We start from the raw sequence: 26,018 nt of genomic DNA on the forward strand, positions 1-26,018 counted from the left end.
CTGGTCCTGGGGCTCTGTTCACAAACACAAACAGACCCCAAAGAGCCCGAGGACAGCAACACAATTAGACACAACCAAATCATGAGAAAACAAAAGATAATTACTGGACACATTGGAAAGAATTAACAAAAAAACAGAGCAAACTAGAATGCTATTTGGCACTAAACAGAGAGTACACAGCGGCAGAATACCTGACTACTGTGACTGACCCAAACTTAAAGAAAGCTTTGACTATGTACAGACTCAATGAGCATAGCCTTGCTATTGAGAAATGCCGCCGTATGCAGACCTGGCACTCAAGAGAAGACAGGCTATGTGCACACTGCCCACAAAATGAGATGGAAACTGAGCTGCACTTCCTAACCTCCTGCCAAATGTAGGACCATATTAGAGACACATATTTCCCTCAGATTACACAGATCCACAAAGAATAAAAAATAAATAAATGTTGTTCTACTGGGTGAAATACCACAGTTTGCCGTCACAGCATCAAGATTTGTGACCTGTTGCCACAAGAAAAGGGCAACCAGTGAAGAACAAACACCATTGTAAATACAACCCATATTTATGTTTATTTCTTTTCGTTTTTGTACTTAAACTATTTGCACATCATTACAACACTGCATATTGACATAATATGACATTTGAAATGTCTTTATTCTTTTGGAACGTCTTTGAGTGTAATGTTTACTGTTCATTTTTGTTTATTTCACTTTTGTTTATTATCTACTTCACTTGCTTTGGCACTGTTAACACATGTTTCCCATGCCAATAAAGCCCTTAGATTGAAATTTAAATTTAATTGAGAGAAAGAGAGAGAGAGAGAAGAGAGAGAGAGAAGAGAGAGAGAGAGAGAGATAAAGAGAGAGAGAGACACAGAGAGAGAGAAGAGAGAGAGAAGAGAGAGAGACAGAATAGAGGGAGAGAGAGAAGAGAGAGAGATAAAGAGAGAGAGAGAAGAGAGAGAGAGAGAGAGAGAGAGAGAGAGAGATAAAGAGAGAGAGAGACACAGAGAGAGAGAGAGAAGAGAGAGAGAGACAGAATAGAGGGAGAGAGAGAAGAGAGAGAGAGATAAAGAGAGAGAGACAGAATGGCGTGAGAGAGAGAAGAGAGAGAGAGGGGGAAAGAGTGTAGCTGTGTAGCTGACAGAGGATGTGTTAATTGGCATTAATGATGAGAGCTGAGCTATAGCAGACACGTCTAGCATGCGGCGAGAGAGAGGGAGGGAAAGAGAGATAAATAAATGGAACAAATTAGAGGTGTATATAATAGGACTAATTGCAGGTTATCAGACTTGAGACAAGGTAATTACAGCCTCAGAAAAAGGTGTGTGTGCATAATTATTTGTGATTAATCAGTCATTAATCTCTCTGGCTGTATTTAAAAAAATATATTTCTTGGTTGAGTCCCTTCTCTCCGTCTCTCTCTCCATCTCTCCTCCCTCACTCCCTTTACCACACAGCCGTTAGCCACATGGGACATGTACCACTGCCACCAGTAGTCTCAGAAAATTCCTCCCTGTCCCAGCAGCCTCTGGGGCATGTAAAGTTGACATGCCATCTTTGTACCCATGGGTCCACACCCTCCATCACTCCCCATGCCCCACCCTCTTACCCTGTCTGCCTCTCGTCACATACCGTCTACCGTCGTCTCTCCTTATCTCTCCCTGCCTTTCCTTTTCTCACTCCATTTAGCTCAGGCCCACCCCTCCCTGCTGAAATTGGAGACATACTGTAGGCTCTGGGAGAGCTGCAACGGTGTGTTTGGAACATTTGAAACTGGTTCAACAATTGTCTCACCTACTACCCGTTCCTGCTTCCCCATTGATCTATTTGGCTAAACTCATGAGCATTATAGAAAAATCTTCTCTGTTCTAAATATCTCCCTCTCTCTTCCTCTCTCTCTTTCCCTCTCTCTTTCCCTCTCTCTCTCTTTCCCTCTCTCTCTTTCCCTCTCTCTTTCCCTCTCTCTCTCTTTCCCTCTCTTTCCCTCTCTCTCTCTTTCCCTCTCTCTCTTTCCCTCTCTCTCTCTTTCCCTCTCTCTCTTTCCCTCTCTCTCTTTCCCTCTCTCTCTTTCCCTCTCTCTTTCCCACTCTCCCTTTCCCTCCCTTCTCTCTCTCTCTCTGAGTTCATGCAAATGGTTGTGTTTTGCTCCCAGTATCTGAGGGTTGAGTCGGGGCCAAGTCCCTGTTTGTGATGTCCTGTGCTGTCTCCTTGCCCAAATGAAGATGGCTTCGTTCTGCTGTCTGTATGTCCTGTACCCTTTAGTACTGCTGCCGGCCACTGTCCCTGTGGGGCTGAAGTCAGTCTACCCGGTGACCGATGAGTCAGAGACAGAGACAGCCCGGGACACAGCAAACATGTCATGTTATCACTCCAGACAAGAACAGAATCCCCGGACAGAATGACGACAAGCTCCTAACACAGTATCCTCAGGAGAACTGACGGCCTCAATGCGATAGCTCCTAATCCTGATGTCAGATATCACTGGAATGTTACCTGACGTTGTACGAACATTCACTGTTTGCTGGGATCGATGCTGTTAGCCGGCTACGTAGCAGTACTGTCACATGTCTCTCAGCTGGATCAAATCAAATCAAATGTATTTATATAGCCCTTCGTACATCAGCTGATATCTCAAAGTGCTGTACAGAAACCCAGCCTAAAACCCCAAACAGCAAGCAATGCAGGTGTAGAAGCACGGTGGCTAGGAAAAACTCCCTAGAAAGGCCAAAACCTAGGAAGAAACCTAGAGAGGAACCAGGCTATGTGGGGTGGCCAGTCCTCTTCTGGCTGTGCCAGGTGGAGATTATAACAGAACATGGCCAAGATGTTCAAATGTTCATAAATGACCAGCATGGTCGTATAATAATAAGGCAGAACAGTTGAAACTGGAGCAGCAGCATGGTCAGATGGACTGGGGACAGCAAGGAGTCATCATGTCAGGTAGTCCTGGGGCATGGTCCTAGGGCTCAGGTCACATTTGATTTGATTATTATCTATGCTCGTATTATCCCTATTATCAGCTATTTCAGGAGTCTTCGGTGATGTACAGTAAGCTAGGATCCTCATTACATAGGGCTCTTGATAGACTTGCGTTGTCATACTGTATTCTCTTGTAAAGGACTGGGGGCGAGGCTAGTTCTTGTTGATGATTAACTACAGTGCCTGGATTGTTTCCTGATCAGGTCAACCTCTCTCCCACCCCCTCGACCCCCTCAACTCACACCCCCATGTCCACAGGGTCTTCATGACTATAGTTACACTTCTTTTGTCCCATAGCTTTTCTCTGCAGCTTCTGTCTCTGTCTCCTGACTGGGTTATGTGTTTCACCTGGGGCTAGGCACCTGTGCTGGCTAGGTTCTGTACTTCTCATGGCGAGTAAGGGTCCTCTTGAAATATAATGCCAGGGTGGCCCTGTCTAGTTGAGTGAGTAGCAGTGCTAGGCTAGAGGCTAGGTGCTAGGCTAGCTAGAGGCTAGGTGCTATGCTAGCTGGAGGCTAGGTGCTATGCTAGCTGGAGGCTAGGTGCTAAGCTAGCATCACCATTGGCCATTTGGCTTTAAAAGACACCTTTTTTGTTTGGGTCAATTGTATGTTCCATTTTCAGTGACATCCATCCATCACTTCATTCCTCCATTCCTTTGTCATCCCTCTTGCCCACTCATTGCCATTATACATCACAAATGTGTGCAGCAGGTAGCCTAGCCGTTAAGAGCGCTAGGCCGGTAACCGTAAGGTCACTGGTTGAAATCGACAAGCTGTATCTCATAGGGCGGCGCACAATTGGCCCAGCATCATCCGGGTTTGGCCGGTCGTAGGCTGTCATTGTAAATAAGAATTTGTTCTTAACTGGCTTGCCTAGTTAAGTGAAGGTTAAAAAAAATGTTATAAAATAAAGAAATAAAAATCCCTGAGCCGATGAATTGCTCCGTTAAGCATCTGCTAATTGACTCCAATGTAAAAGGGAAGGTAAGAATGAGATGGGGAATAGCTAGACATGGCTTTATTTCTTCACATCTTCACAGTGCAACCCACTTACCGTATAAACACTTTAAACCTAGATCGCCATTAGTCCTACGTTCTGTGGCGCCGTGGAAACAGCCTACAATTGTTGTTTGTTTGTTTGCATGTTTATGTGTTTGGACGTGGTCGTGGTGGTCATGCTAGCTGTTGGCTGACCGGAGCGTATCTGATTGGCCGATAGAAACAGACTAAAGCCCAACTCAGCCCACTCTCGGCCAATAGACCGTGGTGTAGCGGAGATCGTCGCCACTGCACACAGCATGCCGGAACTTGGTCTATCCCCCATTTCATCCAGTCTCAAGTGTTTGTTTGTTTGTTTCTAGCTAAAGCGCTAGAGTCATTGAGTGGAATTAAGCTTTGCTTGTGCATTGTTGTCAATTGGCCGTACACTGCTGCTGCTGCTATCACAGCATCTACATTATAGCAGCCAAAACCCTGATAGGGCATGTGGTGTTGAGATTCTTTGAACCCGACCCTGGTCCAACCCAAGTCCAGCCACCTCCCAGCTTTGGTATGGAGCTCCACAAAAACTCTGGGTTCAGCACAAGACCTAACACATGTTAGTGATGAGGGCTAGGATTCTGTGGGTCCATCCCAGCCCCTCGTCGGTATGCTTTAGGCCTCGTTGACCCAACTTAGCCCCAGAGAGCGACTAGGAGAGAGAGCAGAATGAGAGAGAGAGAGAGAGAGAGAGAGAGAGCACCTTGTTCAGGCTCGCCTACGCATGACCTCTGGCAGCTCTCCCTCTTCTCCTTCCCCACCTCTCTCCTCTATTAAACGTCCCAGAACACTTTGACTGGAACAGGGGGGTCTTTGAAGTACTCACATTCTAAGCTGTATTGTCATCATAAGTGCATGTGTTTGTGTACGGGACATGGCATTTTTTTTAAATATTTGACTGAGCGCGTCTGAAAGAGTGTGTGTGTGTGTGTTTCGACTGTGTGTGTGTGTGTGGACTGTATGCGTGTGTGTTTACTGTGTTATTACAGGCCTGTCTGGGGATCTTTGTTTATTAAATACTTGTCTGAGTGTCTCTTCTGCATTAGCGACTAACTTCATGTGTTTAATGTTACTGGACGTCGCTGTGAGTGTGGTTCAGTTATCAGTGTGTGAGAACAGTGTGGCCTTTCCTAAACAAAGACTTCATTTCAGACCAGAGTATTTCAACATGTCCAACCTCCTCATAAACCCTTATAAGTCCCTCTTGCGCGCTCTCTCTCTCTCTCTCTCTCTGTCTCTCTCTCTCTCTGTCTGTCTCTCTCTCTCTCTGTCTCTCTCTCTCTCTGTCTCTCTCTCTCTCTCTCTCTCTCTCTCTCTCTCTCTCTCTCTCTCTCTCTCTCTCTCTCTCTCTCTCTCTCTCTCTCTCTCTCTCTCTCTCTCTCTCTCTCTCTCTCTCTCTCTCTCTCTCTCTCTCTCTCTCTCTCTGTCTCTCTCTCTCTCTCTCTCTCTCTCTCTCTCTCTCTCTCTCTCTCTCTCTCTCTCTCTCTCTCTCTCTCTCTCTGTCTCTCTCTCTCTGTCTCTCTCTCTCTGTCTCTCTCTCTCTGTCTCTCTCTCTCTCTCTCTCTCTCTCTCTCTCTCTCTCTCTCTCTCTCTCTCTCTCTCTCTCTCTCTCTCTCTCTCTCTCTGTCTCTCTCTCTCTCTCTCTGTCTCTCTGTCTCTCTCTCTCTCTCTCTGTCTCTCTCTCTCTGTCTCTCTGTCTCTCTCTGTCTCTCTCTGTCTCTCTCTCTCTCTCTGTCTCTCTGTCTCTCTCTGTCTCTCTCTGTCTCTCTCTCTCTCTCTCTCTCTCTCTCTCTCTCTGTCTCTCTCTGTCTCTCTCTCTCTCTCTCTCTCTCTCTCTCTTTCTCTGTCTTTCCCTCTCCTTTCCATCTCTCTCACTCAGGACTTCTAAACCCATGTATTTCTCTGGGCTCCTTAAACTCTTAATAGTCATATAACATGGTGACCAGAGTTTAGTGCTGTGGCGAGTGCCAGAGGAGAATGGAGAAGAATTGTGTGTGTGTGTGTTTTAATGGGGACATGGTCAACAGCACTCCATACTCGTTTTCAACGACCCTCCACACTCCCGTTCAACAACTCTCCACACTTGTTGCCAAGGTGACAGTAAGAGTTGACAAGCGTCATCTACTAGAAAGTAGACTAAATTAGCCCTACCGTTTCTACACCTCAGTGCCCTTCAGTGTTTCAGCGTTTTCCCCTCCAGTGTGTTTGTGTGTGTGTGTGTGTGTGTGTGTGTGTGTGTGTGTGTGTGTGTGTGTGCGTGCGTGCGCGTGCCTGCGCGTGTGTGTGTGTGCGTGCGTGTGTGTGCACCAGGTTCCGCGGAGCCACTTTTCACTCTATCCTCCAGCCATGGCCTCTGGGTCTCCCTGTTAGCTTATAGACTTTACAGCAGCACCATCATTAGTGAAGTGTGTGTGTGGTGGTAGTGCGTGTGTATGCGAATGTCTTGGCCTGAGGCTATAGTTTGAAGCTTACATGGCTCAGTAGTTGAGAGGTCCAGGGGCAGGGTATGGTCAGAAAGACATCATTAGTGAGTGGCGTGTGTGTGTGTGTGTGTGTGTGGGGGGGGGTTAAGGTTAGATCAATAAGGCCTTTAGGTCTGTATCCAAATATAGTCTATGATGCAGCACACACACACACATACATACACACACACACACACACACACTTACTCCACCCAGCCGTTGTCCACTGAGATTGTTTTGTTGCGTTTAGCAAGCCTAATTGAAATAGAGACGTGTGTTAGCTAATCGAGATGGAGAGCTTTAGAGTGTCAAACTTGTATGTGTGTGTGTGTGTGCGCGTGTTCGTGGTGAAATGCAAGAGGGGTGAATGGGAAAAGAAGGAGGGAGGAGGGAGGAGGGGGGAGAGGAGCTAAATCAAATTGTTTGCTCAATCAGATGTGTCAATGGCCTGAACCGTCTGACCTCACAAACATGATCACAAGCCGCCCACGCACGCCCGCAAGCACACACACACACACACACACAAACACACACACAGGGATTTTCTCATACTATTGCCCAATCACGCTCTTACATACATAAAGGCATCTCCCTCTCTTCACTAGTACTGTAATACTCAGTCATAACCCTAACCCTGACCCAGTCAATACTCAGTCATAACCCTAACCCTGACCCAGTCAATACTCAGTCATAACCCTAACCCTGACCCAGTCAATACTCAGTCATAACCCTAACCCTGACCCAGTCAATACTCAGTCATAACCCTAACCCTGACCCAGTCAATACTCAGTCATAACCCTAACCCTAACCCAGTCAATACTCAGTCATAACCCTAACCCTAACCCAGTCAATACTCAGTCATAACCCTAACCCTGACCCAGTCAATACTCAGTCATAACCCTAACCCTAACCCAGTCAATACTCAGTCATAACCCTACCCTAACCCTGACCCAGTCAATACTCAGTCATAACCCTAACCCAGTCAATACTCAGTCATAATCCTAACCCTGACCCAGTCAATACTCAGTCATAACCCTAACCCTGACCCAGTCAATACTCAGTCATAACCCTAACCCAGTCAATACTCAGTCATAACCCTAACCCAGTCAATACTCAGTCATAATCCTAACCAATACTGTCATAACCCAGTCAATACTCAGTCATAATCCTAACCCATAACCCAGTCAATACTCAGTCATAACCCTAACCAATACTGACCCAGTCAATACTCAGTCATAACCCTAACCCTAACCCAGTCAATACTCAGTCATAACCCTAACCTCAGTCAATAACTCAGTCAATAACCCTAACCCTAACCCAGTCAATACTCAGTCATAACCCTCAATACCAGTCATAACCCTCAATACTCAGTCATAACCCCCAGTCAATAACCCAGTCAATACTCAGTCATAACCCTAACCCAGTCAATACTCAGTCATAACCCTAACCCAGTCAATACTCAGTCATAACCCTAACCCAGTCAATACTCAGTCATAACCCTAACCCAGTCAATACTCAGTCATAACCCTAACCCAGTCAATACTCAGTCATAACCCTAACCCAGTCAATACTCAGTCATAACCCTAACCCTAACCCAGTCAATACTCAGTCATAACCCTAACCCTAACCCAGTCAATACTCAGTCATAACCCTAACCCAGTCAATACTCAGTCATAACCCTAACCCAGTCAATACTCAGTCATAACCCTAACCCAGTCAATACTCAGTCATAACCCTAACCCTAACCCAGTCAATACTCAGCTGGCAGATGTTGAGATGAATCTGATGGGCTGGCCATGTAATGTACTGTAGATAAAATGAGATAAGATAGGACTTTATGTGAACTTGTCTTTAATTCTTTTTTTGGTCAATTGAAGATCATTCAAAAAGCCTACAAAAGTTTAAAAACTACAAGGCTGAGGGGCAGTGCCTTCCTGGTAACTTTCATAGAGTATTAATGCCCTGACCCAACTCTGCCATATGATATTCAAGCCCTGAATCCACGCACGCACGCATGCAAACACACACACACACACACGCACACACACACACACACACACACACACACACACACACACACACACACACACACACACACACACACACACACACACACACACACACACACACACACACACACACACACACTCACACATACACACACACTCACTCACTCACAAATCCCATCCCATCACCCACAACTCTCATTGATACCCTATTCTACAATCTAAAATGATCCTGTTTAATTAGCTTTGTCTATCAGAATACAACCTTGTCAATACTCCCACCCCTCCCCAGCCAATACACCCACCCCCTTCCCAGCCAATACTCCCACCCCCTCCCCAGCCAATACTCCCACCCCCTCCCCAGCCAATAATCCCACCCCTTCCCAGCCAATACTCCCACCCCTCCCCAGCCAATAATCCCACCCCCTTCCCAGCCAATACCCCCACCCCTTCCCAGCCAATAATCCCACCCCCTCCCCAGCCAATAATCCCACCCCTCCCCAGCCAATAATCCCACCCCTCCCCAGCCAATAATCCCACCTCCTCCCCAGCCAATAATCCCACCCCTCCCCAGCCAATACTCCCACCCCCTCCCCAGCCAATACTCCCACCCCCTCCCCTCCCCAGCCAAGTCATAGCCCAGCCTGACACTCTCTTTACCTTTCAATCCAAGCAAAGGAAGGCATTTGTCTTTTCAATTCATAATTGATGTCAGGGGAAGTGGGGATAAGTCAGACAGGCTTCAAGAGCTGCAGGTACAATTAGAGAGAGAGAGACAGAGGGGGAGGAGAGAGCGATGCAGAGAGAAGTTGGGAGAGGGACACAGAGGGAGAGAGAGGGAGAGCATTAGCAATGCAAACCACTCTGAAGAGAAGAGAGAGGTGGCTCTAGGGGAGGTTTAATATTTCTATTGCGACTCGGTGAAGCGCTGTTCCAGCTAGAGGAAGAGGAGGTACAGACACACCTTTATCACGACGTCACTGCTAAGATCACAAACCAGCCATAATCCAGTTCACCTTGATAATAGGCTTTTATTCTGGAGGACATCTTAGGTGAACTCGCCCATACACTATACACACAACCGGAACCTGAAGAGAAGCACCATTTGATTTGATGCTGGCACATATGGGAGTTTCTCTACCCAAACCCCCATAACTCTGTTAAGTTGTTTTTGGATCGCTCCACCTGCAGCCTGCTGAATCACAGCCACGAGGAGACACACACGCACACGTGCACGCAAACACACACACACACACACACACACACACACACACACACACATGTTCACACACACTCAGCACTTCCAGTACCTCTCCTTGAGTCGTAAAAAGAGCTCAGAACTGCTCATACAGGACAGTACCAGCACCTCTCCTGTAATGTATAGTGATTTAGGATGGGCTTCTCTGAGAAGGCAGGGTTGCTGACAATGTGCTGGACAAACTGTCCTCATCACTTTGAGTGGAGCCAAAGTGCTTTTGTTCTACTTTAGATTTTAAAACAGACTTGAAGGGCTAAGTTGGAGAATGTCATGAATAATATAGCGGAGACATGATCATTTATTCTACAATGTTATGCACTTTGAATGTTTGGGTTTTGATCCATGAGGGTTGTTTGTAGACCTATAATCCCGATTGTAATGTGATGCAATACCGCTGTTTTTATTGCACACGTTCAACAAGCGAACAATCAATTAAATCCCTCTCTCTTTCTTTCTCTCTCCCTCTCCCACTGCCCCCTCCACCCCCCCTCTCTCTCTGCCCCCCTCCCACTGCCCCCTCCACCCCCCTCTCTTTCTCTCTCTCCCCCTCTCCCACTGCCCCCTCCATCCCCTCTCTCCCTCCCTCTCCCACTGCCCCCTCCACCCCCCTCTCTCTTTCTCTCTCTCCCTCTCCCACTGCCCCCTCCATCCCCTCTCTCCCTCCCTCTCCCACTGCCCCCTCCACCCCCCCCTCTCTCTCTCTCTCTCTCTCCCACTGCCCCCTCCACCCCCCCTCTCTCTTTCTCTCCTCTCCCACTGCCCCCTCCATCCCCTCTCTCCCTCCCTCTCCCACTCCACCCCCCCTCTCTCTCTCTCTCTCCCTCTCCCACTGCCCCCTCCATCCCCTCTCTCTCTCCCTCTCCCACTGCCCCCTCCATCCTCTCTCTCTCTCTCTCTCTCTCCCTCTCCCACTGCCCCCTCCATCCTCTCTCTCTCTCTCTCTCTCCCTCTCCCACTGCCCCCTCCATCCCCTCTCTCTCTCCCTCTCCCACTGCCCCCTCCATCCTCTCTCTCTCCTCTCTCTCTCTCTCCTCCCTCTCCCACTGCCCCCTCCATCCTCTCTCTCTCTCTCTCTCTCTCTCTCTCTCACTCCCTCCCCACTGCCCCCTCCATCCTCTCTCTCTCTCCCTCTCCCACTGCCCCCTCCATCCTCTCTCTCTCTCTCTCTCTCTCCTCCCTCTCCCACTGCCCCCTCCATCCTCTCTCTCTCTCTCTCTCTCTCACTCCCTCTCCCACTGCCCCCTCCATCCTCTCTCTCTCTCTCTCTCTCTCTCTCTCCCTCTCCCACTGCCCCCTCCATCCTCTCTCTCTCTCCCTCTCCCACTGCCCCCTCCATCCTCTCTCTCTCTCTCTCTCTCTCTCACTCCCTCTCCCACTGCCCCCTCCATCCCCTCTCTCTCTCCCTCTCCCACTGCCCCCTCCATCCTCTCTCTCTCTCTCTCTCACTCCCTCTCCCACTGCCCCCTCCATCCTCTCTCTCTCTCTCTCTCTCCCTCTCCCACTGCCCCCTCCATCCCCTCTCTCTCTCCTTCTCCCACTGCCCCCTCCATCCTCTCTCTCTCTCTCTCTCTCTCTCTCACTCCCTCTCCCACTGCCCCCTCCATCCTCTCTCTCTCTCTCTCTCTCTCTCTCACTCCCTCTCCCACTGCCCCCTCCATCCTCTCTCTCTCTCTCTCTCTCTCTCTCTCCCTCCCTCTCCCCTGCCCCTCCATCCTCTCTCTCTCTCTCTCTCTCTCTCCCTCTCCCACTGCCCCCTCCATCCCCTCTCTCTCTCCCTCTCCCACTGCCCCCTCCATCCATCTCTCTCTCTCTCTCTCTCTCTCACTCCCTCTCCCACTGCCCCCTCCATCCTCTCTCTCTCTCTCTCTCTCTCTCACTCCCTCTCCCACTGCCCCCTCCATCCTCTCTCTCTCTCCAGTTATACAGGCAGAGTGGTGGGGAACGGTCTCCAGGCCCAGAAGCAGAACCCCGAGGTCAAAGTTCGCAGCCCAAACCCCGAACTGGCCGAGGTGAAGGAGAGGCTGGAGCGCTTCAACCAGGTAGGCCCTCCCTTCAGCCTCATTCCGTTACCATGGTTACACCAACACACAGGCGCATTACTGCCGAGCTGGCTATAGTCACATACAGCACAAACAGATTTTTGTACCAGGTAAAGGTGAAGTCGGTTGATACTCAACAGGTTTACACTCTTATCATTCAGTTCCCATGTGAGACAATGGGAATTAGATTTACATGTGTGGAGGAGCGTGTTTTTGTTGTGTGTTGGGTGTGTTGTACTAGTATGCGTGTAGACTACGCTCTCTAAAGGTACAGTGCATAACTAGTCCCCTAGTGATGTCTACAGAACAAACCTTCATTCCGTGGAAGTGGGGCGAGATTATTGTAGGTGGATCCATGTCTCCGAAAACAGTGTTCCATCAATGAGAGCAGATTCCTACTGTACTGTAAATCTAACCTCAGGGCAGTTGTTGAAGAGGAGCGGAGGAACGTGTGAAACATCATACAGATGCTACAATCTATAGATGAAACTGGAGAACATGTTTTGGTCCTATTGGATTGGTTCTGGTTATACTGTAGCCCGGTTATAGTGCATTTGATTCTGTTATGTGATTATTGAACACACCGTGACATGGCGTCTGAGGCTTAGTATTTTGTTAGCTGACCTCTGGTTTACTGTCTTTCTCTCTTAAACCAACATTGTTTTGGGAGCAAACGATAAATGAGGGAGACAGAAAGATAGAGAGAGAGAGAGAGAGAAAATGAACGGCGGAGAGAGAGAGAGCAAGCCAGACATCGGGCGAGAGCGACACTCAAGAGAGCAAAAGGTCAGTAGTGAGTGACGGCCAGGCGGAGATGACACAGCGCAGCTTCCAAGTGACACTGTTGTTATGTAGATGAGGATTAGATCCTGAAAAGGCCTCGGCATAAAGGACCCATTACCCAGGGGTCCCTAGGGGCCATTTGAGGGGACAAACGGGACAGATTCTGTTGCGCCGCTGCCCGCCAGGCCTTTTGTGGCCCCGCATTCGATACCCTCAGATAGTACACACACTGCCTATCTCTCTCCTTTTGTCTCTCTTTCCCTCGCTCACTTTGTCCCCGCCTTACTAATTCTCCTTCTATCACTGTTCCTCTCTCTCTTCGTCTGTTTTATGACCATCTCTCTTTTCTCTCACTCTCTGTGCCTCTCTGTCACTCTCTCGCTCTCTCAATTCAATTTCAATTTAAAATGCTTTGGGAAACATATGTTTAAAGCAAGTGAAATAGATAATGAACCAAAGTGAAATAAACAATAAAAAAATAACAGAACACTACACTCACAAGTTCCAAAATAAAGACATTTCAAATGTCGTATTATGTCTATATACAGTGTTGTAACGATGTGCAAATAGTTTAAGTACAAAAGGGAAAATAAATAAGCATAAATATGGGTTGTATTTACAATGGTGTTTGTTCTTCACTGGTTGCCTTTTTATGGTGGAAAAAGGTCACAAATGTTGCTGCTGTGATGGCACACTGTGGTATTTCATCCAATAGATATGATAGTTTATCCAAATTGGATTTGCTTTCGAATTCTTTGTGGGTCTGTGTAATCTGAGGGAAATACGTGTCTCTAATATGGTCATACATTTGGCAGGAGGTTAGGAAGTGCAGCTCAGTTTCCACCTAATTTTGTGGGCAGTGTGCACATAGCCTGTCTTCTTTCTCAATAGCAAGGCCATGCTCACTGAGTCTGTACACACTGTAGACACAGATTTCCTTAATTTTGGGTCAGTCATAGTGGTCAGGTATTCTGCCACTGTGAACCCTCTGTTTAGGGCCAAATAGCATTCTAGTTTGGTCAGGTTGTTTGTAAATTCTTTCCAATATGTCAAGTAATTATCTTTTTGTTTTCTCATGATTTGGTTGAGTCTAATTGTGTTGCTGTCATGGGGCCCTGTGGGGTGTGTTTGTGTTTGTCAACAGAGCCCCAGGACCAGCTTGCTTAGGGGGCTCTTCTCCATGTTAATTTCTCTGTAGGTAATGGCTTTGTTATGGAAGGTTTGGGAATTGCTTCCTTTTAGGTGGTTGTAGAATTTAACGTCTCTTTTTTGGATTTTGATAATTAGCGGGTATCAGCCTAATTCTGCTCTGCATGCATTATTTGGTGTTTTACATTGTCAATTTTTTTTGTGTGCTCTAGGGCAACAGTCTCTAGATGGAATTTGTATTTGTGGTCCTGGCCACCAGACATTTTTTGTCTTACTGAGCTTTACTGTCAGCGCCCAGGTCTGACATAATCTGTGCAGAAGATCTAAGTGCTGTAGGCCCTCCAGGCCCTCCTTGGTTGGTGACAGAAGCACCAGATCATCAGCAAACAGTAGACATTTGACTTCAGATTCTAGTACGGTGAGGCCTGGTGCTGCAGACTGTTCTAGTGCCCTCGCCAATTCGTTGATATATATATTGAAGAGGGTGGGGCTCAAGCTGCATCCCTGTTTCACCCCATAGCCCTGTGGAAAGAAATGTGTTTGTTTTTTGCCAATTTTAACCACACACTTGTTGTTTGTGTACATGGATTTTATAATGTCGTATGTTTTCCCCCCAACACCACTTTCCATCCATTTGTATAGCAGACCCTCATGCCAAATTGAGTCGAAAGCTTTTTTTGAAACCAACAAAGCATGTACGAGTCTGCGGTTAATGATAATCAGAGGATCATCTCAAGGTTGTTGTCGACGCATATCCCCTGGTAGTTATTGGGGTCAAATTTGTCTCCACTTTTGTGAATTAGGGGAATCAGTCCTTGTGTCCAAATATTGGGGAACATGCCAGGATGATGTTAAAGAGTTTAAGTATAGCCAATTGGAATTTGTGGTCTGTATATTTTATTATTTAATTTAGGATACCATCAACTGCACAGGCCTTTTTGGGTTAGAGGGTTTGTATTTTGTTCTGTAGTTCATTCAATGTAATTGGACGATCCAGTGTGTTCTGGTCTTTAATAGTTGATTCTAAGATTTGTATTTGATCATGTATATGTTTTTGCTTTTTGTTCTTTGTTATAGAGCCAAAAAGGCTGGAGAAGTGGATTATCCATACATCTCCATTTTGGATTGATAACTCTCTGTGTTGTTGTTTGTTTAGAGTATTCCAATTTTCCCAGAAGTGGTTGGATTTCTGTATTTCTGTATTGTTTTAGTGATTCACCATAGTGAGACTCAGGTTTTCTGGGCCTCTATGTTTTTGATTGGACAGGTTTCTCAATTTCTTTTAGGTTTTTGCGTTCTTCATCAAACCATTTGTAATTGTCGTTAATTTTCTTAGGTTGTCTGCTTGACATTTTTTAGAATTGATAGGGAAGCTGAGAGGTCAAATATACTGTTTAGGTTTTCTACTGCCAAGTTTACACCTTCATTATTGCAGTGAAACCTTTTGTCCAGGAAATTGTCTAGAAGGGATTGAATTTGTTTGTGCCTAATTGTTTTTTTGGTAGATTTCTACACTAACTATAGCATTTCTTAATATTATTCAGTTCCTTTGGCGTTGATGCCTCATGATTCCTGTTGCTCTGCTCACCGCCTGGGCAAATGTCCTGCTGTCATGTTGAGGTCTTTGCCGCAGGGCCAGGGGGGCATGTGAATGGCAGAAGGGGCTGATATGGGGTGGCCTATATAGGGTGTGGCCAGGGTTTGCTTGGGGTGGTCTTAGCTGGTTGGGGTGTGGCTGGTGATGCTGTGATCTAGGTGTAGGTCCTCTTGGCATGGGTTCTCTCAGTGCATGTCTTTCAGGAGAGGGTCTTGCAGGTCTGGGAGGTTGTCTCCCTGGTCTGGGTGTGGTGTCTGTTGCTCCTGTGTGAGGTGCTTAGGCTACGGTTGAGGGTGATGTCCTTCAGGGTCCTGTCAAAAGTTGGGATTGCTGCCTTGTAGAGGTGGACCTGGCATAAAGGCTGTTCAAGTCCAGGGTAGAGTGGTGAGCCAGGTAGACATGAGGTTTTGAGGCACAGTCTCGCAAAATCCTTGCATTCACCTGCTGCGTGGTGGCAGGGTGAAAGTATTTTCGTGAATGACAATCCTCGTCTGCAGGACAGTTTGAAGAGGTGTGATCAGACTCACTCAGGATGGGTGAGTCATCACAGAGAGATCTTTTCCTGCGGTGCTCTCTCTTTGATCCCGTAAAAGTCCTGCTGGAACAGCATGAGGAGGCCCTGCACCATTACTGTCCCAGACCTGTACACGTTGACAGAGGTTGTTTCACTTTCCTCAATGTCTAGTATTCTGAGTTTCCACCCTGGGCAAATACCCTCTCTCTTGACATAGGGTTAGTGTGCTCTTATAGTACCGTGGGGATGGTCTGTTCCCGTCTTTGTAGCAGTCAGCAAATAGTGTCTATGGATTGTCCTTGAGGAGCTTTTTTTTGGTACTTATTCCGTGCAGTGTTATTGTATTGTAATGACCTCTGGACAGGGATAAGCCATTGGGGCTTCAAAGTCCTCTGCATTTGGGTTTTCACACATCTGACTTCACACTTCAGGGCTAATTAAAGGTGACGCCAGGTCTGTTCTGTCCTAGCAGCTTGGTCGCTTAGTATACTTATTTACTTAGCTTTATATAACAAAATGGTCCAGAGATGAATGTCTTTTTACTTTTTGGCTTCAGAAGTAGCTTCAGACTGGATATTACTCAATCAGATGTGTGTTTCTTCTGCTGGTTTTGGTTTGTTAGAAGCAATGCATTCTGGGGTGGCGAGAGGTCATTGCCATGGCAGCCCATGATGGAGCCACGATGCTGTTGACATTTAAAGAGATTAAAGAAATTCTTCCTTGATTCTCCAAGTGTGTGTGTGTGTGAGAGAGAGAGAGAGAGAGAGAGAGAGGGGGAGATGTGCACGCTGCCCACAAAACGAGGTGGAAACTGAGCTGCATAAATACAACCCATATTTATGTTTATTTATTTTCCCTTTTGTACTTTAACCATTTGCACATCGTTACAACACTGTATATAGCCATAATATGACATTTGAAATGTCTTTATTCTTTTAGAACTTTTGTGAGTCTAATGTTTACTGTTCATTTGTATTGTTTATTTCACTTTTGTATATTATCTACCTCACTTGCTTTGGCAATGTTAACTAACGTTTCCCATGCCAATAAAGCCCCTTGAATTGAAATTGAATTGAGAGGGAAAGACTGAGAAAGAGAGAGAGAGATGCATAGAGCACGCAAGAGAGAGAGAGGGGGGTGACAGAGAGAGGGGGATGACAGAGAGAGAGAGGGGGTGACAGAGAGAGAGAGGGGGTGACAGAGAGAGAGGGGGGGGGGATGACAGAGAGAGAGAGGGGGGGGAGAGGGAGAGAGAGAGAGAGAGAGAGAGAGAGAACAAGGGGCTGGGCTTCAGTGTTTACTCCAGATAAGAGCACAGGCAGGGTCACCCTGTTTAATCTGCCCAGTGGCAAACTGTTTAATCTGCCCATAGCCACTTTCCAGGATTCACTCAGCATGGATAAACACACATGCTTAGGCACGGACACACACACACACACATTTACGCACGCACACACATAGAAACACATAGAAACACACACTCACCCACACACACATGGGAAGAGAGACACATGCGAACACACACAAATGAGGGTGCACACACACACACTCGCACACACGCACACACACACACACACACACACACACACACACACACACACACACACACACACACACACACACACACACACACACACACACACACACACACACAGACTTTTACAAGCCTGTCCATATCTGAGATGTGTAGGTAATTATCATAAGGCAACCTGTAGGGCTGTGTATGTTGCTAAGAGGATTGTACAGAGTGGTGCTGTGAAGTGACAGTGTATGGAACCTCCAGACCTCCACATGACATTCTCCTATTAGAGCCCACTGAGTTGGCATCAGCTGGCATCCCAGGCGGCACTGTTTACACCCAGGGTACTGATACACACTCCGACATACTCCATACAAGAGCACAGTATTACACTGGCACTTCCATTGGGGGTGGAGGTTGGACTGTAAGGTACTATGGGGTTTTATATGGGTCGGAAAACACATGCACAGACAACCACATACACACACACACTATTACACACACTATTACACACACTCTGTCATTCACATTCTCTTCACTTTCTCAGAGGAGCGTCCGCGGAGGCAAGCATTGAGCCTTCTAATCCTCTGACCCCACATAAAAAGGTCCATTAAATGCCTCGCCCATTCCAGCCCTCCTTTCTCTCTCTCTCTGAGGATCATCCCCCTCTCCCTTCTCTCTCTCTCTCCCTTTCCTCTCCCCTCCACTCAGTAAATCCAGCTAATTTCTCTGGAAGCAGCTCTGAGAGGGTTCTGATTGCAGGCCACCAGCCCAGCTGTTTTTGGGTGGAGATGCATTCACACTGCTCTATATATCTCCCTATAGCAGCATTACCATGTCAATGTGTCTCCCTATTGCAGCATTACCAGCTGTTTTTGGGTGGAGATGCATTCACACTGCTCTATATATCTCCCTATAGCAGCATTACCATGTCAATGTGTCTCCCTATTGCAGCAGTACCATGTCATTGTCTCTCCCTATAGCAGCATTACCATGTTGCATGTGTCTCCCTATAGCAGCATTACCATGTCAATGTGTCTCCCTATAGCAGCATTTACCATGTCAATGTGTCTCCCTATTGCAGCAGTACCATGTCATTGTCTCTCCCTATAGCAGCATTACCATGTTGCATGTGTCTCCCTATAGCAGCATTACCATGTCAATGTGTCTCCCTATAGCAGCATTTACCATGTCAATGTGTCTCCCTATTGCAGCAGTACCATGTCAATGTGTCTCCCTATAGCAGCATTACCATGTCAATGTGTCTCCCTATAGCAGCATTACCATGTCAATGTGTCTCCCTGCCTGCCTGTCGTCAGTACACTTCATTGGGAAGTGGAACACACATACACACACTTGCGTGTGTGAGCAAACGAACAAACGAACACACACACACACACACAGTTTGGTGATTAGCGAGGTTGATGAAAGCAGTGCTTAGTGAGATGGACTGGGAAGAGAGGATGGGATAGGTCTGTGTATCGACTCCAAGGCTCTGACAAGAAAGGGAGAGGTCTGTTAGCTATATGAATGATTAATAGACTACTGGCCTGGTCTATTGTCTGTTGGGTCTCCTCAAAATTGGATCTACTGTCTATTGACTTATGGCTCATTCACTTCTTAGCTTCTAGGTCCACAATATATAGCACACATTTAAGTACAGAGAGCAAATATCTATTTATCAATCAGTCAGTTTATCAGGGTAACTAAACTGAAAGTTACATATAGCAGTTCTGATTGGAGTATGGTGCTTGCAATACCACCATCGTTTTGGGTTGTAGTTCTGTACGGCAGACATACTGAATACTGCATATAGGCTAAACATTGTTAACCCTGCGGTAGGTCACCCTGACTGAACAAAACCCACCATAAATGATCGTATTGTTATTAAACATTATATGATAGTAAACCCCAAATGCCTTTAGGCCCGAGATGTGACAAGTAGACTGCAACGTTAGTTGAGCTGGCAGCCAGTCGAAGGGAGGGACAGACTCTTTCCACTTGATGATTGAGCTAGCCTTTACAGTAGAACTAGTGCTTCTGAAAAACTGCAGCCCCATAGTGGATCATATGAGACATTCACTGGCACCGGGAGTTCAAAGGTCTCCGAGAAATATCTGCATCTGTGATGTACTGTCCCAGTGGGTTATTGGAGACACACAACAACAGACAATGTCTCTCCGTTTCTATCCACCGTGGACGTGTTGTGTGTTTGTGTGTTTTCATAAACATCCGCATATTAGAGTCCTCCTTCTTTTCTTTCTGTTATTTGTCTGTTCCAACACCTGAACCAGTGGCATGTGCCAATATTTTTATTTTATTTTCAGAAAGTTCATATTCTGTTGCTCAGAGCAGCAGCAGGTAGGCAGTGTGTATTGAAGCCAAGAGAGGCTTGTGTGGGTTTTGGGATCATGAATAGGCAAATAGCAGTGAGGGTGTCAGCACTCCATTTAAAAAAATATATACACTTGTTTATGTCTGATTTTAGAATTGTTAAAAATCTCAGTTGTATACTGAACCAAAATATAAATGCAACAATTTCAACGATTTTACTGAGTTACAGTTCATATAAGGAAATCAGTCAATTGAAATAATTAATTAGGCCCTAATCTATGGATTTCACATGACTGGACAGGGGCTCAGCCATGGGTGGGCCTGGGAGGGCATAGGTCCACCCAATTGGGAGCCAGGCCAGCCAATTAGGAATGAGTTTTTTCTCCACAAAAGGGCTTTATTACAGACATAAATACTCCTCAGTTTTATCAGTGTACGGGTGACTGGTCTCAGAACATCCCGCAGGTGAAGAAGCCGGATGTGTAGGTCCTGGGGCTGGCGTGGTTACTGGTGAGGCCGGTTGAACGTACTACATTCCTGCAGTCAGCATGCCGATTGCACGCTCCCTCAAATCTTGAGACATCTGTGTGAGAGAGAGAGAGAAGGGAATACCTAGTCAGTTGTGCAACTGAATGCATTTAATTGAAATGTGTCTTCCGCATTTAACCCAACCCCTCTGAAAAAGTGCCATTGTGTTGTGTGACAAAACATTTTAGAATGGCCTTTTAATGTCTTTCAGCACAAGGTGCACCTGTGTAATGATCATGCTGTTTAATCAGTTTCTTGATATGCCACACCTGTCAGGTGGATGGATTATCAACCAATTTGTTCACAACATTTGAGAGAAATAAGGTTTTGTGCATCTGGAACATTTCTGTGATCTTTTATTTCAGCTCATGAAACATGGGACCAACACTTTACATGTTGCGTTTATATTTTTGTTCAGTATATAAGCGGTTTGCTCTAGTGTGAGTTGGAGAGAGGGAGAGATACACACTAACACTCTCCCAGCCAGGGTTCAAACCAAGGTCACCTGTGCAAGTCTTCAGGTGTCAGGCAAGCTTACTCATCAAGCGAACTAGCAACGTTCACACACACGAACTCAAGCCTCATTAAAAGGCGTAGAGATAAAAGCAGAGAGCCAGCTCCTCTTCATATTCCCCGCTGGCACTAGGGTCTGAATAGAAGACACCCAGAGGGGTGACCATAAACCCCCTGTCCCTTCATCACCCCCCCAGTGACCGCCCGGCAGTATTCCATGTCAGGGGCCCCTTGGAATCCCGGCCTCAGGGAATACCATCTCTCTGTTTGAAGTCCGGCCTGAAATCTAGAGCCTGCTGCAGACAGCAGCAGAGAGCAGTGCATGTATTATTAACAGGGATACTTCGGGATTTTGACAAGGCCCTTTATCTGCTAGCAGATACCGATAGCATGCTAGCAGATGCCCAGTCATTGTGCTAACACTAGTTAGCATTGGCTCGCAAAACCAGCTCAAACTTCCTTCATACTGGACACAGAGACATACAAATGGTATCCACAAGTTCAATGCCAAAATCCCGAAGTATCCCTTTGGCTAAACCCCAATGTGGGCCTCATACTACCATGGCTACCTAAATCATCCACAGCTTCCTTCTATCCTCTGGGGTCCTATGTATCCAACGTCTCAGAGTAGCAGTGCAGATTTAGGATCAGTTCAGCCTTTTTAGATAACAATGAATAAGAACGTGGACAGGGGGGAACTTATCGCTTGATATACTGCCCCTGCTCCAAGTCTTTTTACTGTAGCAGTGTTAAATTGTCCCTGGTGGCCCCCTGGCCATATTCGAGTGTATTACATAGCATTAATCCACTGAGCCAACATTAAATCTAATTACACACACACCCACGCCCACACATGCATGGAAAATATGATCCTGTTGGCCGTCTCTCTTTGGTCAGGCTTACACACACACACACACACACACACACACACACACACACACACACACACACACACACACACACACACACACACACACACACACACACACACACACACACACACTTTTTTTATATCATGGAGACAGTGGCGTCAGGGCAATAGAATCTGTCCCTGAGAAAATGGAGAGGATGTGAGAATAGATGAGGGAAGAGAGGAAGCCAGGGAAGGAAAGGACTTCTGCAGACTTTCTTAGGGATTATTATTGTCACTTTTTATCCTTCTGTCCTTCTACCCTTTCTTCCACTTGTTTCCTTGGCAGGCCAAACCGGGCCATTCCCTGCTCCTGCTGAGGAGGTGGTGCTGAAGTTATCAGGGCGGTCTTGTCATACACTCACACACACAGCCTGTAATAAAAGTCAGTAGTCGATGTCCATCCTTTTTTCAGGACGCTGGGAGGTGACTTGGAAACCAGCCACTAGGGACAACAGTGTTTTTCTAGTGCGTTGTGGACGGGGATGGCGGATGGGCTAAGCATCTGTCTCTGTCTGTGTGTGTGTGTGTGTGTGTGTGTGTGTGTGTGTGTGTGAGTGTGTGTGTGTGTGTGTGTGTGTGTGTGTGTAATTAGATTTAATCCAGCGATAGAAAGTTGTTTTTGAGATTTTTGTTTTAAGCCTTTCCCAAACCTTAACCCTAACCTTCAAAATTCGGACTTAATGCCTAAACTTAACCTTAAACACTTTGAAATTTGACGTTTGCAGCGACTTTGACAATTGGATGTTTGAAAAACATGGATGAACGTGTAATTCTGATGTGAGACTGTGAGAGCTACAGTTGAAGTCGGAAGTTTACATACACCTTAGCCAAATACATTTAAACTCAATTTTTCACAATTCCTGACATTTAATCAGAGTAAGAATTCCCTGTCTTAGGTCAGTTAGGATCACCACTTTATTTTAAGACTGTGAAATGTCAGAATAATAGTAGAAAGAATGATTTATTTCAGCTTTTCTTTCTTTCATCACATTCCCAGTGGGTCAGAAATGTACATACACTCAATTACTTATTGGTAGCATTGCCTTTAAATTGTTTAACTTGGGTCAACCATTTCGGGTAGCCTTCCACAAGCCTCCCACAATAAGTTGGGTGAGTTTTGGCCCATTCCTCCTGACAGAGCTGGTGTAACTGAGTCAGGTTTGTAGGCCTCCTTGCTCGCACACGCTTTTTCAGTTCTGCCCACAAATGTTCTATAGGATTGAGGTCAGGGCTTTGTGATGGCCACTCCAATACCTTGACTTTGTTGTCCTTAAGCCATTTTGCCACAACTTTGGAAGTATGCTTGGGGTCATTGTCCATTTGGGAGACCCATTTGCGACCAAGCTTTAACGTCCTGACTGACGTCTTGAGATGTTGCTTCAATATATCCACATAATTTTTCATCCTTATGAAGCCATCTATTTTGTGAAGTGCACCAGTCCCTCCTGCAGCAAAGCACCCCCACAACATGATGCTGCCACCCCCATGCTTCACGGTTGGGATGGTGCTCTTCGGCTTGCAAGCCTCCCCCTTTTCCTCCAAACATAACGATGGTCATTATGGCCAAACAGTTCTATTTTTGTTTCATCAGACCAGAGGTCATTTCTTCAAAATGTATGATCTTTGTCCCTATGTGCATTTTCAAACTGTAGTCAGGCTTTTTTTATGGTGGTTTTGGAGCAGTGGCTTCTTCCTTACTGAGCGGCCTTTCAGGTTATGTCGATATAGGACTCGTTTTACTGTGGATATAGATACTTTTCTACCTTTTTCCTCCAGCATCTTCACAAGGTCCTTCACTGTTGTTCTGGGATTGATTTGCACTTTTCGCACCAAAGTACGTTCATCTCTAGGAGACAGAATGCTTCTCCTTCCTGAGCGGTATGACGGCTGCGTGATCCCATGGTGTTTACACTTGCGTACTATTGTCTGTACAGATGAACGTGGTACATTCAGGCGTTTGGAAATTGCTCCCAGGATGAACCAGACTTGTGGAGTTCTACAATCTTTTTTTCTGAGGTCTTGGCTGATTTCTTTTAATTTTCCCATGATGTCAAGCAAAGAGGAACTGAGTTTGAAGCTCGGCCTTGAAATACATCCACAGGTACACCTCCAGTGCACTCAAATTATGTCAATTAGCCTATCAGAAGCTTCTAAAGCCATGACATCATTTTCTGGAATTGTCGAAGCTGTTTAAAGGCACAGTCAACTTAGTGTATGTAAACTTCTGACCCACTGGAATTGTGATACAGTGAAATAATCTGTCTGTAAACAATTGTTGGAAAAAAGATTTATGTCATGCACAAAGTAGATGTTCTAAGCGACTTGCCAGAACTATAGTTTGTTAACAAGAAATTTGTGGAGTGGTTGAATAATGAGTTCAATTGTCACCAACCGTAAGTATATGTAAACTTCCGACTTCAACTGTAGTTGTGCATACAAACACACACACACACACACACACACACACACACACACACACACACACACACACACACACACACACACACACACACACACACACACACACACACACACACACTTTATGTGGGAAGTTCAGATCACTCACACCCTGTTGAAATACCAGTCATGACTTTAGGATTTCTGTAGAACTACAGCCTGACTCCCTGCTCTGCCATTGTCCCTGTGATGTGGGGTGGGAAACCCCTCCCTCTGCTGTTCTCTACCCTCACTGTGTGAAGTAGGGCCTGCTTTGCCCTGCTACCCGCTGAGCCTGGTCACAATATCAATATTCTCTGCCCGTTTCTCATAAAAACCTGGAATGTGTGTCTTTAGCCCCCTGCTGCGGTGCTTTAGAGTGATTTACACACACACACGCGCGCGCGCGCACACACACACACACGCACACACACACACGTGCGCACACACACACGCGCACACACACGCGCGCGCACAAGCGCGCGCGCACACACACACACACACAAAACACACTTGCGTTAGCATGCGCACAAACACACACCCACACACCCACCACACACCACACCACACACACACACACACACACACACACACACACACACACACACACACACACACACACACACACACACACACACACACACACACACACATCGAGTCAGCATCTTTCTCTGTCAGTCCCCTCCTCTCACCATGTAAACTCTTCTTAAGAAGGGGATTGGTAACTCCTGACAACGCCGTCTTCAGTCTGAATAGGATAAACACACACACTCACACACACACACACACACACACACACACACACACACACACACACACACACGTACATTTCTCCGGAGCTGCCTGTTCATCTCAGACTAAAGAATGTTTTTGAAGAAAAGAGAGATGGAGTGGGGGGTGGGGAGTGGAGAGTGAATGAGAATATATTGCATATTTGTGAGGAGTTAGGGCTAAATTGAAAGCCCTTATGAGACTAAATACCTGATTTGTCCTCGGATGCCAGGGTATTTCTACTGGTGGGGGGGGTGAGGCAGACTGACATGTTTTTTGTTTCCACTCTTCTACCCTCTCTCACCCCCTTTGGGCCCTTCTTTTCTGTTCTCCTCTCCTCCTTTTCTTCTCCTCTTCTCCTTATCTCTCTCTCTCCTCTCTTCCCACCATTCTCTTTCCCTCCTCTATGTGTTGGTCGTCATGGTAGCCATGGTGGAGTGCAGAGCAACAGGTCAGGCACCTTTTACGGCATATAAAAGTGATTATGTCCACTCTGCCATGTCATAGTCTGGCCCTAGATACATAGACTGGCAGAGATACATAGACTGGCTGTCTAAGACTGGCACTGGCAATTATTAAGTATATTAGGTATGTCCTAGCCAAATGTAAAAGATGCATTATGATGTATTACAAGATCAAGACATTTTTCAACAAAAATTACAATTATTACAATAACCTTTCCCATTTGTATGACAATTAATCTTTCCACCAAATTCCATAATCGTCACAGCCCTAGCTGTCTCAATAGTCTAAAAAGGCTTCGTATCCTTCAGCTTGTGAATCATATGGGATTAAATCTTCCCACTGGGCAAAAACTGATTGAATCAACGTTGTTTCTACATCATCTCATAGATTTGCAAAAAGTCATCAACGTAAGGGCTTTTAATCTTTTAACCTAAATCTAAAGACATTTAGTTGATTTCACATTGAATTCACGTGAGTTGACAACTCAACCAAATGTAATTCAAAGCTAGATGTTGAACGGACGTCTGTGCCCAGTGGGTTGGCTTTGCACTGATAGTTAAGAGTCGACACAGAAGATCGCCACGTGTTAGTAACGCGTTTAACATTTATGTAATATTCATTAAAACAGTTTGCGAACCAAGAGCCAATCCCACGGCCAATATCTAAAAAGTACGAACACATCATAACAAGTGAGTCACTGTGATCAG

General features: G+C 46.2%; 1 protein-coding gene across 1 annotated transcript in view; it reads left to right on the plus strand.

The window, feature by feature from the left end:
• The window catches only part of LOC112259590 (glypican-5-like), a 222,053-nt gene that overhangs the window by 120,602 nt on the left and 75,433 nt on the right, over positions 1–26,018 (plus strand). The window contains exon 6 of the mRNA XM_042328696.1: positions 11,669–11,789. Coding sequence (XP_042184630.1) covers positions 11,669–11,789 — 121 coding nt within the window. The remainder of the gene's footprint in view (positions 1–11,668; positions 11,790–26,018) is intronic.

This window comes from Oncorhynchus tshawytscha, linkage group LG10 (genome assembly GCF_018296145.1).
Source record: "Oncorhynchus tshawytscha isolate Ot180627B linkage group LG10, Otsh_v2.0, whole genome shotgun sequence".
Taxonomy (NCBI): domain Eukaryota; kingdom Metazoa; phylum Chordata; class Actinopteri; order Salmoniformes; family Salmonidae; genus Oncorhynchus; species Oncorhynchus tshawytscha.